This window comes from Cryptomeria japonica, chromosome 10 (assembly GCF_030272615.1).
Source record: "Cryptomeria japonica chromosome 10, Sugi_1.0, whole genome shotgun sequence".
In the NCBI taxonomy this organism is placed as follows: domain Eukaryota; kingdom Viridiplantae; phylum Streptophyta; class Pinopsida; order Cupressales; family Cupressaceae; genus Cryptomeria; species Cryptomeria japonica.
In genome coordinates, this window is record NC_081414.1 from 411224421 (window position 1) to 411244386 (window position 19966).

Here is a 19966-nt window from a genome sequence, read left to right on the forward strand (position 1 = left end):
TTCTTTTCTGTAATGGCCAAAATAAAGAAAATGTTTTCAGAGGCAAAGTCAAATAAGTGTGTGATGCTGTTGCAAGTAATATGTGTCATTTCCTTTTAACGGAAATATTCTCCAAGTTTGTGGTCTTGTATTTGGAAAGAGAGTGTAGAATGGTGGATTGAGACAACATAATGTTCACTTCGCTATGTGGTAGGAGATTTAATAAGATACTTTTTTTGATATATAGATAAAGAAAAGAGAAGTCATTTTTTGTGGCCTAGACTCATGCGTTTAAATTTTTGGTTGTGGATGTGGAGTGAATTATCTTAATTTTTGCGGAGATATCCAAGTGGAGTGGGATTCAAAAGAAGAGACGGTATTGCTAAATGCTCTCATTTATTGGTGCATTGAAATATCAATGTGCATTTTAAAAAAATTGTGGTGGATATATGGATCGTTTTTTGAGACATTCGATACAAAATGTTCTTGGTTGTTTACCATTAAAATATTTTTTGAAGAATTTGTGTTAGTTGATAATGAAGTGCGAAGTGCTGGGTGTTTTGGTTGGGAGAATGTTCACGTCAGCATAGGCATCCAGATATTTCTGACTTGTGCACTGAACATATTGTTTTGATATGTGTATGGTTGAAAAGATGTTGGAGTTTTGTTCTTCTTAAAAACCATCATAGATGACTCTATTGTGCGAGCTTTTTGAAGATAAAAAAATATATGAAAATCTAGAGTTAAGGATGTATTTTACATGTGGTTGATAAAAGAGGATGTTGGTTAAAATTTTTGTAAACCTGGGATGATGTGCAAAATTGTGGTTTCAACCACAGCGTGTGAGTGTAAAACTCTCCAAATTTAAGGGAAGGCTCCCCCTTTTCTACTATTACTAACTAAATGGTAATGTAAACTGGGTGAAACATTGTCCTTTTCTCTTTTTTTCAGAAAAGACGATATTCTTTCCTCTTCCTAGGAAAGATATAGTAGTTTTAACAACAAATACAGGAGCTTAAAGAAACAATAAGAATGCTTATACAAAAAGGAAGTGAAGTTTCCGTGAAAGCCCAAAGTAATCCGTCACTTCCCTCGGGACAGGAAAATAGAAACAAAACACAAAGTCTTGAGTTTCCACTATCCTATCTACCTTTTTCAGAATAATAAAACAAGAACGATGAACAACATACAACAGCACAAAGTCTTGTGACTCTTCACAGATTTTAACACTTGACTACACTAATTCAACCTTCAATATTTGCAGCACAAAGTTTGCAAGAAATTAGATTGACTCTTCTTTAAACAACCTCACTATAATCTCAAGAAAATACAAAGAAGTATGCCACTATGACACAAGAACACAATGGATATAAAAGTATGGTTTCAACACAAAGTCTGAAACTCAAAACCCTTTTGATATTACTTGAGGAAAAACAGTTTACAATTATAAAGCTCAAAGTCTCTATGATTGCAAATTTTTGCACAGTTTTCTCGCTTGCTGAAAAGATAAAGATTACAAAGGGCACCCTCATGTATATATAGGAGAGGGGCTGAGAGCAAAATGTGGGAGAAGCCTAAGTAACTGAGACTTTCCACAACTAACTAACTAACTATGACTTATTCAAATTACAGTTCTATTGCTAATCAACTTGTAATTTGTTTATATGTAATTACAATTTAGAAGGTTACAAGTGAGAAACCACTTGTAATCATGAATCTTGACACTACATGTAATTTGTCAAAAAGAAAATGCACAAAACAAAATATAAGTATCATGAGACACTTCTTATTCTTCCCTCTTTGGTCATGAAGGACTGGAATCTGTCAATGGGTTTCTGCAACTCATCAGGATCAGGATCTATTGTTTTCCTGGCAACGCGAACAGTTTTGACGATAACATCAAAATACCTCATTGTTGCCTGCGTGTGCTCCTCAAGAAGAGTTTGCATTTTATTGAAGAACACTTGATAACTCACAAAGTTATGGATGGAATCCACAGTAAACTGTTCTGATTCTATTTCCTGACGAAGCTTTGATACTAATTCAATAAGTATCAGATCTTTTGTGAGCAAATCTCCATCATGACTTAAGATCATGCAAGATATCTTGTCAAAATTAGAGAGGACATCCTGCTCCACCTCGTCACTCATTTCAAGAGTAACCTGTATATCTTTGATAACCAATGACTTGTTGGTCAAAAGTTCATTGAATTCTATATACCTTTCTCTTCTTGGTATCACCATATTCTTGCACAGGATTTCCAACTTAATCTGATCCATTTCATGCTAGATTTTCAAATCTTTCTCAATTGAATCTAAACTTTGGTTAAAAGCCTCCAAAGTCTCATTCAACTTCATTTTTGCCGCTCTTACATTGTGCAATACATGCAATGCTTTCTTCACCACTTGAGTGCTTTGATCAATCAATTGATCTACCCAAGAATCAACTGCCTTGGCCTTCTAAGCAACTTTCTCCAATTGCCTGACAGATTCTTCAGAAGTGGAGGACGTCAAAGGATCAACCTGTTCTAAGAGTTAGTGATCTTTTGGATCACCGTGATGAGCTGTGAATTCTTTTCTTTGAGCTCATTTTTCTTTGCCAAAAGTTCATCAAAATTTTGGACCAGTGAAGCCACTAAATCCTGAGCATCATGCATAATTCCAGGATGCGTTTGTTTTCCAAGTTCCACTCTTGTGGGCCTGTAATTTGACAGTTGCATTTCTTCTGGTGGCTTCTCAACTAAAGGCTCTGCCACTTTTGCATATTTTATTTTATTATTATCTACCACCACTCGTGAGATTGTCTTTGCCTTCTTAGCTGCCCTTGGCTTAGGTTTGTTGAGTTGCTGGAAATCAAATATGTCAGGAGAGATCTCCTGCTTCTTCCTCTTGGGAGTGATTGAACTCAACCATGGGGGTAGTTCTAATGAGTTCACATCTGAGACAACAATTGTGGTTTGTGAAGAAACAGGTTCGACCTATACCATAGTTGTAACTCTAGGAGAAGCCTCGGTTTGGACAGCGACGAGCGGTTGTTCAAGTGGCAAACCATGACTAACTTCTGTCATGAACTTATTAAAAGTCATAACAAAAATATCAACCTCAGGAAGAGATACGTTGGATAGGATAGTATATGATGGATTCACATCAAAGATATTCTCTAGGTCAGCATGAGAAGCCTCAACAAATACTTCTATATTAGTACAAAGTTACAAACATATGTTCTTAATTCAATAGGATCTACATTAACTGTGGAAAAAGAGTCCACATCTATGTCAATTGGGGACATGGGTACATCCAATGACATTGAGGAACAACTGTATGAGGAGAATCTAAGCATATAGAAGCAGGGGATCTTGCTGTATTTTCTTCATGCTCTTCACCCTCTGGGTTAATAACATGGATCTGTACATGTGGTTTCTCCTTCCCTTTCAGTGTTACTTCTCGTGGAGGAATAACCAAGGCCCTACTTACCCTCAGCTTGATTCTAGTGCCAGGAGAGGAAGCATCTTCTTTAGACTTGATTGTGACCTTAGATCTTCGCCCAACTAGTTGAGCTGAATCACTTTTTGCTCCACCTTTAATCTTGATGGTTTTGACATTATTATTCTTTAGCCAAGCATTGGTGTTAGCAAGAATGGGTTGAAATCCGTCGAAAATAGAAGTACACTGCTTTTGTGACCATTGAGGAGAGGGAAGAGGAGCCTCTACAACTCTTTGCTCTGTATACTCCGGGTCAAGGATTTTCCCATTATCAACCATTCCTTTTGGGATCTTGGTTAGATCCAGATCTACAATCTGCTACAAAGTGAGCTTACTGTAATCCATTCTCCTGATGTCTTCTTCTATGTGAAGATCAACCCACACATCTTCAAGGCGATGAACATGAGTAAAGGCCCTCTTGATTTTGTCCTTCATCCCTCGATAATCAAAATCTTTCCTCTCCTTGAACTTCCTCAACTTGATTCTTGAAGCTTATTTCCATTGCCTTGGCTCTCGCTGAGGTGGTCAAAGAATACTGACCAATTTGCAATGGATTGTGAGAGGAAATATTGATACCTTGTTTATGATTGGCTAACTGGATTTGTAATATCCCCACAATTTTTTTTCAATTTATTTCCAATTACAATCACAACAAGAACTTGTTAAGGTTAGGAAATCATGATACAATAATGTAGAGATTGTAACCCTTCCACTTTCTGATCACCAAGTGCCCAATATGGGAAGGTGAGAGCATACGGTGTTGAGGGGATAGTTAACTTCACATAACTGGAAATAATACAATGCTTGGGCGGCAAGCCAACCCCTTCCACTTTTCAGCAGGATATGGAGAATATTAAAAAATCACTTGGTGGTAAACTAGCCAAGGATGATGCAAGAAACTGAAGAACAATCACTCTACCACTTATGCAGCGGGAGGACTAGAAATGAAATAGCAATCAACTCCACCGCTTATTCAGCGGAAGGACTGAAAATGAGATTACAATCAAGTCAATTGCTTATTCAGCGAGAGGACAAAGTTACAATAGATAAGAAGGCGCCAAGCCAACCTCTTCCACTTATGCAGTGGGCCAAAGAACATCAATCCAAGTATATAGCTGTTAGTACTACTAATCAACTTTACAATGCAAACATGGATTACAAAATTACTAGAATCATTGTCCAAACTAGGCAGCAAGGCCAACCTCTTCCACTTATGCAATGGGACTAGGAGAGATCAAAGAAATTGCTATTAGTACTACTACCAACATTACAATATGAATCATAGAAGATAAGAATGAAGAACCAACAACTACCAACAATTACCAAGATCACTTTCTCTCCACACAAAAGAACCCACACACCCAATAACCAACTCCACACATGAAGACACTCTAAAACGGAAAATCTCTAAATCTGATATACTCCCAACATGCTGAAAATACACAGACCAGCGAGCTAAGAACTCACTAATTTACTCATAACTCTTTCCACACTCGTTAGAATCACCTCCAAACAGAAGCAAATGAGAGATACAATGATGGCGATAAGGATGGAAATGAAAGACATCAACTAACAATGCCCAAACCCATGGCACGCAACCTAAAGCACTCCCAGCATAAAGCATTTACAGCAGGAAACTTCGACCTGCATAATAAAATTCAATACTCCAAGAAAACCAACAAAAACTTACAAGATGAATCGCTCATGACATAGGAAATGAATGAGAAAATACCCAGAACAAACAAACACTCGAGCAAGAAGATACGACTGAAAATCACCTACAGCCACTCTAAAACCAGCAAACTGAAAACACACCCAACACACCAAAAACTGAAAATCTCCCAATCACTTCGATTAGCACAATCTATTTCTCTGGATGAAAGAGTCACAAATAATCAGCTAGGCATTGCCTTTTGAAATGATGGTTGCTAGGAAGCTCTCAACTTCGAAGCTCAACTCTGGCACCAATTTGACAACACTTTATTGCAAATATTCATGGATAACCAAAACCATAGCCCAACACTCTTATTTATAACTTTTTCCCCAAGTCAAACTTCTCCTCCCTCCAATATGGGATTAAACAATGGCATTCAAATTTCTTTTAATTTACATTTCATTTCACTTCATTTCCTTCCTTCACCAAATAACCCAAGTAATAAAATATTTCATTTAGCAACAAATGTATTCCTCCCTTAAGTGGCCACCCAAATAATTAATCACCAAATATATAATGTAAAGTCATAATCTTTTTTTTTTTTAATGAGAAGTACCTCCATGGGCTTCCAGACTTAGGTTATAAGTTGATAATTTAAATGTCAAATCTACCCCCTTTATGTTATACACAAGTTACGCCTAGGCCAAGGGAAAAATAATAAAGTATTAAAAAATACTTTTGCTTCCAAATATTGAATACTACCAAAATGAGCTGAGGCCAAGGCATTGAACTGCATTGCCGAAAATAGTCATCTGAGTTCGAATAGAGGAGCTTGGCAAAAATAACCACTGAGTTGAGTTGCAGAACCCCTGCCAAAAATAGCACTGCTAAAAATAGTAAGTTTTTCCAAAGTGATTTTAACCACATTTTGAGTAGCTGTCGAACTTACTAAAAGTAGTAAGTCCTGAAAAAGGTCTTCAATTTGATTTGCATGTTATACCATCGCGAAGCTCTTAGAAAACCTAGAAAACCCAGAGAAATTAGTTGCTTTTGCCATCACTTACTAAAAATAGTGAAGTTTTTTGAAAACCCAGAAGGAATCCAGAATCAGAACTGTAAAATTCCAACATGCAAGCCACCAAAATTGCCAAAACATCCTCCTAGAAAATTAAAAAACCCTAATTTTTGCCTTTGACTGACCAACGGGTCTCGGAATGGGCCAACAGTCCCCAAAACAAACTAGAGCGGAAAAGGGGACATTACAGGATGAACTGCCATCAGTTGCCTGGCCAATTCCATCAGAATGATCTTGTCGGTGGGGTATTTGTTTAGCATGTATTGTTGACCTTCAAAACATTCGACTCTCATGTAGGTGAAAGTTGGCAATTGCAGGAACATACATATGTACTCATTCACCATCCTCCATGCTGACTTAGACACTCTCCTGTTCTTGAGTGTTTTGTCAAATAAGTACATGTAATGACCAAAGAAAGCATCTTGCACTCTTCTATAATGAATTCTACTGGGCCTCAGAGTGAGTTGCTCATAGTACCTCCAAACTGGCACCAACGATCTGTCATCTTTGGTAGAAAGACCAGGAAACTGTCCAAGTGACACCGCTATGTACACCAAGTATGAATTCATGTAGAAGGTGAGGGTGGTTGGGACTTGTGACAGCTGCTCGCACAGGTTGTTACTGATGACTTCTCCCCAGAAAACATGAGATTGCCCTTTTCTCATGACTACGATGTACTTGTACATCTAGATCTCAAACACATTAGAGTGTCTTAAACCCATTATCCTGCTGAGAAGTGTAATCATATCACTAATTTCCTCAATGAAGTCAAATCGATATAACCTGGACCATCTTGAGAAACAAGTCCTAGGAGTCTTGAGCCACTTACAGTTGATGTGTCTAATGCAGTCTGACCTTCTCTAGATATAATAATCTAGAGAGCACTTTTCATTGAGATCTCTGCATATACAAGGGCAGCGGGTACCTTTAAGATCTTATCAAATGTTTTTGCATCTAACCATATAATGATGTTACAATCATCATCTTTGATAGTCCTAGATTTGCTGTCAAAATGCGAATCACATGCAAGCACAAACTCAGGCTCCAAAGCAGCCACTGGGAAAGAAGAAACCAAATGGATGTGACTATTTAGGAGCAATTGCATGCCATGAGTCAGTGATCTCTCTGCCCTTTCCAGAAACTCAAACATGTCAACATGTCCGATTTCTATCCCTGATCTCATCAATGAGAGAAACCACTTGAGTAGGAGTGATCTCATTCTGGTATTTATCATATTTGAATTTCATCTTATTGGAAGGAGATGCTGGCTCTTCTATCATTGAACAAGAATTTGCAACACTGTGATGAAAACTCAAGAGAGTAAGAACATCTTTAGCAACTATTGGGGATTCCATGACACCAAAACTTTGAAAACCATTGCTCACACCAAGACTTGCATGGGTATTTATCATGAGATAACTTGGACCAACACAAAGATGCTTTGTGGATAAGCTTTAGACAACAACAAAGGTGGAATTCGGATCTTGGAGGGTTGACTGTAAGTGCATGAAAGCAAGTTTAAAATGCATGACTTTGGTAATAATGGTAAACCTCTACTTGCAGTCGAGTCTGTAGGACTCGATTGCAAGTAGATAAATTTAAAGAGATGATGAGCGAAATGACATATTTGGCACTTGTAATCGGGTCTTGAGGACCCGACTGCAAGTATGAATTTCTTGCAAATGACTTAAGAAATCTTGAAAATTCACCTTTGACAATCGGAATGGAAAGACAACATGCTTCACACTGTTGAACACTACTTGCAATCGGGTATGTAAAACCCAAATGCAAGCAAACTTGGTTGCAAACACCTTGGGAAAGACTTGCAATTGAACCTGGAAACATTACAATAACATGGCATTTGAAACTTTACAAAACATTTACAATTGGATCTTAGGTACCGGACTGCAAGCAAACATCACAGTAAGGAATTTGCAGTGGGGTCTCTAAGACTCGATTGCAAGTATTTATAACCATATGCTAATAAATGACTTGTTATTACAAAAATCCGATCATAACTTGAAGGGCAAACAATGTGGAAAATGATATCCAAGGGCACTTGTAATCGGGTCTTGAGGACTCGATTGCAAGTGTTATCATTGGCAATACAAACAAGCTCAAAGCTTTACGCAATACAATGAATTCAGAGTCCAACATACACGGCTCAAAACTTATTCAAATGGGAACCATGAACCCGAAATCACATCTTTTGAAAAGATTGAAAGGGTTTCAAAATGACAAAACCGAAAATTAAAAAGGAAAAACATCGCACAAATGCAGAGTTTAAACATGCAAGCACTCTTTACAAACCTAAGAGCGAAGAAAAAGGCACGCTTCAAGAACAATAAGGAATGCAAAGATTAAAAGGAAAACACTCACCTGAAATATAAACCCCAAGAAAAGAAACACCGCTTAGCTTCAACCGTCACGCGAACTTGAGATTGAAGAAATATAGATCTCAAATTTCAAAGGGAGCATTTAAAGGAAATAGGAGGAAAACTCCTAACATGCCACGAAGTCTTGGAGACAAGTTCCAAGAAAAACGCAGAAGATGAAGCCAAGTAAAACCAACCATTGGGTTATCAGCAACTCGATGCAAGTATTTTTACACTTTTAAGGGAAGTATACTCGTAATCGAGTTATAAAGAGCCGATGACAAGTGTTTTAATGCTTAAAGAGTCACTTGCAGTCAGGTTCTTTTACCCCGATTATGGGCATTAAAATCTATTAATATACTTACTTGTAATCAGATCTTGAGGACCCGATTGCAAGTATATAAGTAACTTGGAATACCTTGGAAAAATTCCTCTACTTGCAATGCCAATCCTTGAACCCGAAATTGCACTAAAAGATACAAAAACGAAAGCTAAAAACAACTAAAACTTCCAACTAAAGTAGCCAACACTTGCACAAAAGATTAAACAATGGATAAGGCACATTTTGGATTCAAAAGGCGTGCAAAAATTCATAGGGGTTGCCCTTGTTTTCGGATTACAAAATGAGGACAACAGAGGATATGTGGCTGTTTTTTTTAATAAAAAAGAATTGTGCATACATACTGTATGAATACCTAGAAGATTGAGTCTTGAATTCTGATTTCTTGATTGCTAGGAGTTTATTTGTGAGAAGTTTCATTTGGAGTTGGTGCTCCTGATTTGTTGTTTCTATGTGTGAAGTTGGTGCTTGAAAGTTATTAAATTGATGATTTGAAAGGGTTGGTGCCCTTTGTGAGTTGAAGCTCACTTATGTATTGTTGGGTTGGTGCCCATCTTTGAAGATTAATAAGAGTTTGATTTGCCGTGTTTTTTTTACCCGAAAGGGTTTTCCACGAGATATTTTGGTGTCTTGTCTTCACTAATTTATTTTTCATGTTTTATAATTCTTTGGAGTTTCAAGTTTTAAATTTATGCAATACTGATTCACCCCCCCCCCCCCCCCCCCTCTTAGTATTGCTTGTGTGTTCTTCACAAAGTACCCGTTTTCAAATTACAAAACACACCCAATTTGATCAAGGTGTTGGGTACCACCAACATGCACCCTTATACAAAAACAACCTTATTGCTCCCTACCACAGGGTTTATAGCTAATCTTGTATACCCTCATTCCTCCAAAAGCAAAAACATGTTTTCGTTTTTGCCTTCCTATATATTGATTAGTGACAGAGGAGACTCCAAAATGTTAAAAGAGTACAACCAAGGGCTTCATAATATCCTCAAGATCCAAAACTGGAGCATTATTAGTCAATGTGAATGGGCATTAGATCTACTGGTACAATGATCAGAGAACAACATTGGGGTGAAGAACATTCAAATCAGAATGGTAGTGCCAGATGACCATAGAAAAGGCTGTAACACAAGGCATAGGAGTTGTCAACACAAGTTGATCCTATACTTTATGATTACAAGTTTATGGTGGTGTTGTTGTTTATATGATGCTATGTGACATTCTAATCTTAATTCATGCTTATAGGCTGCATAAAAATATATATAGTTTTTACATTTTTTTTTGTAGTACGAACCCAAAACGAACCCAAGCCCCTTTTCAAAATTTTGCCGTACCGGTGAACCGGGTTTTCGAGCCTGAACCTGAACCCATATCCGAACTAGCAACTTAGAAAATATATTATCATATAATAATATATATTATAATATAATTTATTATATATTATATAATAATATATAATAATATATATATATATATGTGTGTGTGTGTGTGTGTGTGTGTGTGTGTGTGTGTGTGTGTGTGTGTACATATATATATATATATATTATATTGTTTGTACTAACGAACCCAAAACAATCCCAAACCCCTTTTCAAAATTTTGTCGAACCGGCGAACCGGTTTCACAAACCCCAATTGATGGCCGAACCCAAACTGACAACTTAGGGTTTTAGTATAGAAGTTTCATGGTGCTTTGATCAATATAGTGAAAAGCTGCTTCAGAATTATAGTGAAGGTTCATGCACCAAGCTCCTATTTTTGGCCATGGCTATTTATTTAAATTGTTGTTTCCAAAGGTTCTATTCCTAGACAACGGGTTAGGGCCTACATTTTGGTCACTTTAGCTAGTTGCTGTTTTTTTATTTTTTAGTATTTTCACTTGAAAAGTTCTTTCTTTCTTTCTTTTTCAGGAGCTTTAAGCTTTTGCGCCTTAAAACAATGATTTTTTTGGATAAAGTATGATTATTCTAAATTCCTCGAATTTGGGCATCTTTTAACCTTATAAAAAAATGCTTTGAGCATAGCTTGTGCTACTGAAATATTGTTCTCTGTGTGGATCTTTTGTTTGTGTTAGTGTGTTTACATTTTTGTGAATTGAATTGAAAGTCAATTATACTGTTAAGCTCTGTAATAGTGATATTTGTCTATCTAGGTTGTAGCTTTGCGTGCAGCACAACTTTTTAATTCTTGAAGTCATTTGCTGATAATGATCTAATTTATGTTCCTTTAAAATTGTTTTTGCATCAGATTGTTGGTCTTTGTTTCAGCCAGCAGAAAGATGTTGACATTTGTTTGTTTGAATTAGTTGCTTTTATTCAATATCTGAAAATATTGCTTGTGAACAAGAGTTGTTACTGGTTTTGTGCTCATACCCAATGCAAAAAGATGGGCACATAGTTATTTCCATTTATGCAAACCCTCCCTAGAGAATATTGTATATTGTTTGTAACTGTATGTTTTGTCTAGAGATTACTGTCTAGGGTAGTTTAGGTCTGAAAGAGCTTCTCTTACAATTGAAAGAGAGGCTTTACCTCATGTACTATTCTAGTTTGAGTTTTCTTGAAAGAGACAAAATAGAACACTAACAAGGGTCTCCCTTGAGGATTTTATTTTAGGGGGCACACAACCTTTGCAAAGCACCTTCATGCATTTCATCTATAATTTGGTTTTTCATAGGTACAGACTCATAAGGAGGTCTATCATCTTAGGGAGCTAGAATTGGAGTTGGATGCAGCCATGAAGGACACAACCTAAATGCAAAATCATCAGGTCTATATATTCTACTAGAATTTGCTGGGTTTTTGGCAGTTTTGGGACCAACTTATCTAAAAATGTACCAAGCTTCCATCAAAAGTGGAATCATAAGTTGGTGAATGCAAGCGTCATCAAACTTGTCTCTAAAGTCTTGAGATGGAAATGGCAGGAAGATGGTTCCCTATCATGGTTTTGAATGTTTTGTATGGAATCTTAGCTCAACCTCTTGCAAGGTGAAATATGTTTCTAGCCAACTGAAGGGAGCAGACTGGATTCATAGATAAGATAAAGAGAAGATAAATTTATTAATGTCCAACAAGTGACCACAAACGGGTCAATGGGACTAAAGAGTACAAACAAGGGGGGCAGCCACCAGCAGGGACACCAAACGGTGACCAAAGAAAAGCACAAACAGACTGAATTCTTGACCTTTTTTTTATGTTTGTGAGGTCTTGAATGGACACTAGAATCTATTTGACAGGCTTTCTTTTTTAAAACAGTCTGAGGTAGAAGTTTATGACATTACTGAAGGAGACTTTGTTCTTAAGTTATAACACATTGGATTGGATTGATTCTAACTCATTCTTTCACAAGGTGGTGACCCTTTTTTGTAGGAATTAACAAAAGCTAGTGCTAATTGAAATCTTTTAGAGCTTAATTCGTTTACAAAGATATTTCCGATGGAGACGCTTTTAAGCCTCTATTTATATGTGATTGTTATGGATGCCTTTGGCTATTTGTTGGAGGCAGTCATAGTGGGGGGAAATCAAAGAAATTTATAGTAAATGCTTAATGTACAACTTATTGATGATTCTTCACACTTAGTTGAAAGCACACTGTTTTGTTTGGACATTTTTGTCGAAGCTATCTGTGGAGTGGTAAGAGAGGATAAATAGAGGTTTTACCCTCATTGGACTATATGGGCCTGCTAATTTGCCCAAACAAAGGTGGAAAACTTATAAATTTAGGTATAAAGTATTCACTTCTTAGATGATCCATTGATATATGATTCCATTTTGTTGAAAAAGTGGTGAATGTTGAAAAATTTATTACAGATGAGCACATTTTCTACTTATCTTTTGGATTTTCCCTCTCAAGCAGCTTATAAGGGGTTGGGCAAAGTGCTTAGAAATTTCCTCTGGGAACAAAAGAGGGTGAGTGAAGGGAATGCTGTTGGTAGTGTGGGAAGAAATACTCTTTGAAGATCAATTGGAACTCAGGGTTCTTTATATTAGCACAAAAGGAGCAGTTCTTGCAGCAAAAGGATAATGAGAACTATTGATGAATATGCTCCTCGGAAGAGATAATGCTTATAATACTATTTCATCTTCATACTTAGGGGATGAAGAGCCCATTTCAACTATATGATTCAGGTGGTATGCCAAGGCTTCTATGCTTACTCGATCAGTTTGTCTCAATTGAAATTTGAGATGCTTGCAACTAGTTTCTGATCATTTTTGTTGGCAGCATCAAGAGCCAAGGGATTCTTGTGATCAAGCATCGAAACCTATTTGGACGTTTCACTTCCCTCTATATCTGCTTGGTCCGTTTCCTGTGTTTGATGGAAAACTAAGTCCAATTAAAAGATTCTTTTGTTGGGGATATCTTTGGAACCATGAGCAGCAGTAAGGGCATATGTGGTGTTAGTTAACTGAGCACAAAAGCCGAATAAGGCAGACAAGTCATCATATCAAAAACACTGCAAAATGAATCAAATGGTTGGCTTTTAAAATTCCAAATACATGAATCATTTCTTTATGAAGAGATTCGAAGCATATCAACAAAAATTGTTTATCTTAGTAACAAAGAATCTAGATGACAAAGTGAGACACATTCAAGCTATTACTCTGTGGTTAGGACTTATATACTGGTAAAAGACAAATCTTCTTCTTGTATAGATTTTATAAAACATTTATTCTTTGTACATTGGGTAATAAGCTTAGGCACAATCTTTCCTTTCTTTTATAGGGAGTGATCTTTTTTGGAGGTTTGTGAAGTTATCTTGATCTTTGACTAATATAGAGTGCAACTCTTCAAGAACAAAAATATAATATAGTGAATGAGCAAAAATGATAAAAGAAGTTTGAGTTTCTACAGTCCATAAAGCTTTGGAAAAGAGCTTTTGGATAGAAACTATGTAAAAGTAAACAAAAATAGTAAATGCTAACATTTAAGATCGCACTTGGTGAAAACTATTTTGAATATGCAATTATGTTAAATATGTATATAACTCATCTTAACTGCATTCAGATCAATAACAAAAAGTCATAAATGGGACTCTTTATTATTGTCTTTGTGAGCATCTCTTGTGTACAGTGTTGCTTGGACATATGGGCAATACAGTTTGTGGAGAATGAGACAGGTTTCCATCAATAGATGCCAAAAGATGAACATATAGGATTGGCCACATAGGCGTCAGTTGACAATAACTACCCATGCATCCCATATGCCACCATCAACCATAACCCAAAAGTCAAATTAAAAAGAATCCTATTATCATTACATAAATAACTAAATAAGGTCACCAATCTTATGAGCATATGTTTTTGTTGATTTATTTAATCATCATAACAATGTGTCTAATTTCCCTGGGTACAATCGTGAGATAGCAATAGAATAATGTTTTCACTAAAAGTGTCTCTCTCCCAACAATGAGCAAGAGTAGATAATTGCTAGCATAAATTATCTGCTTGATTATGTGGCATTGAAGTGATTGAACTGCTGCGAGTTAAGTTTCCCTTGTCGTTTGTGCAATATGATGTAGCCAAACAAAATGGTTCCTTTGAATGCCTTGATTGTCCAATGGTTTGTTTTGCATAAATTTGTTGTGTGCTATTTTGTTTGTTCCCACTCTCGTTGTGAGCAAATAGGTCTATTATAGTAAAATAATTTACACGGGACACAAATTGTTGGAGCTGAATGGTGCTCATGAGTAGTTACATTCTCAGACTTCAATTCAGTATAGATGCTTGAGATTTATATGAAACTCATATTGTTTCCTCCTACATAGGTGATGTTGGTCCACCGAACTTGGAAAAGCTCATTCAGCAATTCAGTGATGCTTCTGTTACACACAATGAAGGTATAATTTTTTTATTATTATTTATGCTTTAGATGATCTGTACAATGGAACAGACAGATATAAATGCTAGAGAAGAAATTTCTTTATAGTACCTAGCATCGCCTTGCATACAATTTTGTCCAACGTTCTTTCTTGGGAGAGACAATTTCCATACCAACAGAATCCTCTTTAGAAGAATGAGGATCAAATTCAACATTCTCTCAAAATAATTCTGAACATTCAACATCATTGGCAAAATATACCTCGATGAGTTTTTGCACATCCTCCTGAGACAGATTGGAACAAAATGCTTTCTTTTCCAATAAAGGCTCTTCCCTAGGCTTTAGTTTCTCTGCCTCCTGCACCATCACAATATTTGAAGGCGTATTTGGCATAACCAGCCTATAGGATGGAGGCATTGAAACAACAATATGCATCTCTTTAAACATCAAAGAAGCATTTGAGAGCTTTTGAGAATCCTTCCTACAATCAACAACATTGACCTCCATCATCAACGAGTCTTATTCCTGCAACTCAGACGCAATCTGGTGATTTTGGTCTACTTATGGGAGAAGTAGACTCCAAGGGGTTGCCAACAGTTTGATGCAGCAGATTGACATCCTGCAACCAAGTTGCCTTACTGGCCTTAAGTATTTTCTCCTTGCATGCTCCTGATAAGTGACCAAGAACAAAACAATTCCAACATCTGAAAGCTTGCTTCTCATAATCAAGAGGTTGTTTCAAAATGAAATCCCCACCTTTCAGTAAGATCTCTGCAACTGCAAGAACCAAAGAGAAGTCTGTTGATGTGTTTTTTATGCACATGCGAACACAGAATAAAATACCCAAAAGTATCTTATCCTCTCTTGAACAAAATCTCTCAAATGCTGAAGATTAGCTTAAGGATCACTTGAGAAGACTCCAAGGTTCTGGTATGTAGGGTCACTACGTGTGGATAAGCTCAATGGTTTGATGTGATTATGCTGTAATCACAAGGGGACTTACGTTTGAATGCCTGAATGCTTGATTTGCTGGAATTTAGATCATCCGATGTTGCAATCTAATGATACTTTTTAATCCTAAACTAGCTTGAGTTTGAAAAAATGGCAAAAGATGAAGGGTTAAGAGAGTCTATTCTAAGGCCTAGAATGTAAGAAGATGAATGAATGATTAGATGGAATCCTATTGGGCAAGGTCTCACCATCAATTTGAACAATTTGACACAAGCTTAGTGTAATCTTCTAAGTAAATTTCAAAGATGTTCAAATCATTACCATCGAACATATGCTCACCATTCAAGTTAACGCATAAACAATGGACGTGTAACAATTTGAATTTAAGCTCATATCACTCCAGTTGACCACACAAGACACACTTACAATCAGCAAGAGGCTAGTGGTATGGACTAGGCGGATTCCACATGAATACATTGGACAAATTCCTCCATTCAATCTAATTTATTTATCATCTAACATGAAGATCCAACAAGAAACCATGCACATTGTAAAGAAACAACACATTTCACCATAACTTCAATGAAAATAGAGTTCATTTACAACTTAGGCAACAATTTCTGCCTTCTCCTCCTATACTACTCTAATTACTATTCTATTCTTTCTATTCACTATTAGCTAACTATTAGCTATTAACCTTTACAAATGAAGAGCTTGAGCCTTTTATAGTGCTCTCAATACAATTCAATGGCTCAGATTAATTTGAAATCAATGGCCAAGATTTTACAATGAAGACCCTAATTAGGATTTGTTACAACAAACTCAATTTGGCCAATGAAATAATTACAACACTTTAGGATGACCAATAGATAACAAGGGTAGGTGCCTCGGAGTTCGTACATCCATGGGTGAGCTTGGTTCATTGAATCAAAGATGCGTTGATGTGGATCTCTCTGATTGGTGGAGTAGCGACTGGGGTGCCACCTCAATCTTGCACTTGTAGACTTGATTTGATTCATCATTATGAAGGGATGTTGAGAGATATCTCTTGATACTCAACATATTTAGTTTGCTTAAAGTGATGATGATGATGAGAAGCAAATTTTGATTAACTCTTCTGAAACTATCTACTTCTTCAATCATGTTCAATGTAGGTATTGTGATGAGTTTGGTTGATCCTCCTCCGTTTGTGACATACTTGATGAATGATGCACCTGGTTGAATGTAACTCTTCAATGTACTGACTTCAATTCTTGGATTCCCGAAGGGAATGCAAGATTGTAAAACATCCTTTCACCATGTAGGTTATCCTTCCTTCATGCTCTAGTGTTTGCTGATGAAGCTTCTTGAAGAGGTCCTCGTATCTTGTCCTTGGCGTTGAAATTTTCTCCTTGAGATCCTTGTTACAAAATTCCTCCAACCCGGTCCTTTTGATCTTGTTGACGTGGTTAAAATCGCATTGCTACGACTCCATCCGGCCAACGCAAAATAGAATGCTAAGTATCCTATCCTTTCTTGAGATAAGGAAATCCCTAATGCTGTTTCAATTGATCAATGGGGACGACCTCAAGGTTTTGATTGTCAGGTCTTGACTGCAGGATAGCTCAACGTTTGATGTGATTTGCTGGGAGCACAAGGGGACTTACGTTTTGCAACAAGGTGGTTGCTGCGATTCTCAGACTACAAAATAAAATCAAAAGGGAAGGGTTCAGGAAGCCTAAGGACAAGGATGATAATAGCTGATGCAGCAGGTAGATAGATTTCGATAAACTAGTTCTTGTTTTGCTAGAGATACCCTCACAACTAGACAAAAACGGTGCAAGCTCCAAGGGATGAAGGATTTTCAGATCGGAGACACTCATTTTAGGCACCCAATTCTGGCGCAGCCTAAGACAAACACTTGCAGTTGAACTAAGCACAGTTTGGGTTCAGACTAACCATGCACGGTGACCTACAATGAACAGACCCCCAATGGTATGAACCAAAAATGCATCAAATACCCCTCCACACTTCACCATTAAAATCCCTGCACTCTAAAATTAACCAGTTGAAAGAAACCATGCAAACAGGCTAAAACAAAGACAACAAACACCATATTTCAATGTTCATATATTTGCTTCAGCTGCCATTACAACAATTTCTGCAGCATCTCTATGCTATGCCTAAAATCTAACCTATTCTAACTCTAAAATCTAACTACAAAATTCTAACCAACAAAATTCTAAACCTTTGCAAAAGAAAGGCCTCTTCCTTCTATAGAATTTACAATTTTGAATCGAAGGGCAGGATTGACTGCATCCAAGGGCTGCAACCTGCCATCCAGAAGCTGGCAGCCTTAACCCATGCCCATTAAACTCTTAGTCATCTATCCAACCACTATCTCAACTACTTGCAACTATCTGGATTCAATTTGAGTCTATTCGGTAGTTGGACATAATTGTCCACAACTGACCTGTTTCCCCTTTGTTTCAAAATATCTTGAGTGGGGCCCATAGGCAGTTTTACAATAAAACAGTTTCAGTTTTCAGAAACTGAACTTCTGGAATTAAATCCAGCTATGTATTTCTCGAGAATGCATAGACTTGCCGCATTTGAAGTGTTCTTCGGTCTTTGGTCTCGGTGGTGGACTTCAGCTTTGTGGTCTGGTGGCACCGTGACACGCTTCCCAATTCTTCATCGCTTTGATCTTGCACTGCATCTTTTTCTCCTCTAGCTTCCAGCGCCTGACCTTGATTGCGATCCTTCTTCGATTTGCGTTTCAAGCTTTCTCTTGGTTCTCTGCGATGACGTCCTGCAAACAATCATTTTTAACCCACATTAATCATTTGAAAAATTAACTAAATTAATTTGACAAATATTAAATTTTATTTACGACGTCGAGCTTCATCTCGGTGGAGTTCGGGCTTGAGAAGCTCTTTGTGATATGTATCTTTTAAATGTCTCTCCTCTTGATAGAGGTGAAATGTGAGATTTTATTTTAAATGCTCATTTGCCTCTCTTTGGAATTTCGTGCATATTAGGCAATTTGAAACCTCTAAGCATTTTTTGAATTTCTACCTAAAAGGACATTTTGCCAAATTTTAAGTGATTTTGGCCTAAAAGGCCTTTTTGCCAAATTTTAAGTGATTTTGGCCTAAAAGGCCTTTTTGCAAACTTTTAAGTGATTTCGGCCTAAAAGGACATTTTTACGATTTTAATGATTTTCGGGACTTATGACATTTTCGGCCCTTGGAGATGATATGGCATGAAACTGAAAATATGCGACTCAAGGTTTTCGGCCGAAATGGCCAATTCGTGAACTTAGTTTTTTTACAATTTTCGGCCTAAGTGTTTATCGCGATTTCGGCTCATGGAGGCGATTTTCGACTTCGGCATGAAAGGATATTTTGCGAACTTGAACTCAAGTCTTTCGGGCCGAAAATGTATATCACGCGATTTTGGAGGATTGAAGATTTTCGGCCTACACCGTAGTTTTGCAAGTTTCTTTGTTTTTCGGCCTAAATGCCGATCTTGCGAGATTGGGGGGGGGGGGGTTCGGCTTAGAAAGCCTTTGACTTTGCCCTTGCCTTAACGATTTTTGGGAGCCCCTTCTGTGCGATTTTCAACTTAAAACATTTTCGGGCCGAAGGTATCATTTGCGCAACTTTCAACTGTTGTTTCATTTTCGGCTTACTAGACCGAGTTTGCAAGACTGTGAAGCTTTATCATTTTTGGCCCACTTAGCCGATTTATGAGCTTGAAGTGGTTTTCGGCTTGAATGGCCTTTCTGCGAGTTTGTTCATTTGTCATTTTCGGGCGATTTAACTATTTTGCGAGATTTTCAGAGGGCATGAAACTTCCGAACTTTATCCTTTTGCTCATTTTGCTAAGCGAAATTGGGTTTCTAAGGCAACTCACGAGAGTTTTACTTCAAAGCATTGAACGCTTCCTTCACTTCTCTCCTACTACGTGGGCAGAATAGACTCAAAACGGGGGGTCCCTGTCAATGACGGGGTGTGTGTGCTATACGCACAATAGATCTCTTTCCTTACCTCCTGCAAAACAAACAAATGGGCATCAATCTCACATGATATATAACCTTTACATGCTCCCATTTTGATTTGATCTCTTATTCTATATGTTGCGGGTCTGATATGTGTTTCTATAGGGGAGATTGCTCTGTTTGATAACTGAATTCACTGTCTTGCTGATCAGATTTGCTAATGATGTTGATTAGGTTCCTTGCCTTGCTGATGAAATTCGCTGTTGAAGGAAGAACTTGCTGTGAATTGGTGATTGAATGAATGC

The 19966-nt window shown here is 37.2% G+C and overlaps 1 protein-coding gene across 4 annotated transcripts in view; it reads left to right on the forward strand.

Annotated features, from left to right (window-relative positions):
- LOC131038536 (uncharacterized) overlaps positions 1-19966 on the forward strand; it is a 226548-nt gene that overhangs the window by 122559 nt on the left and 84023 nt on the right. For 3 of the 4 annotated variants that reach the window (XM_057970993.2, XM_057970992.2, XM_057970991.2), the window contains exon 6: positions 14676-14747. The exons of the other annotated variant lie outside the window; for it this stretch is intronic. In XM_057970993.2, the coding sequence (XP_057826976.1) occupies positions 14676-14747 (72 nt within the window). The remainder of the gene's footprint in view (positions 1-14675; positions 14748-19966) is intronic. 4 annotated transcript variants of the gene reach the window in all.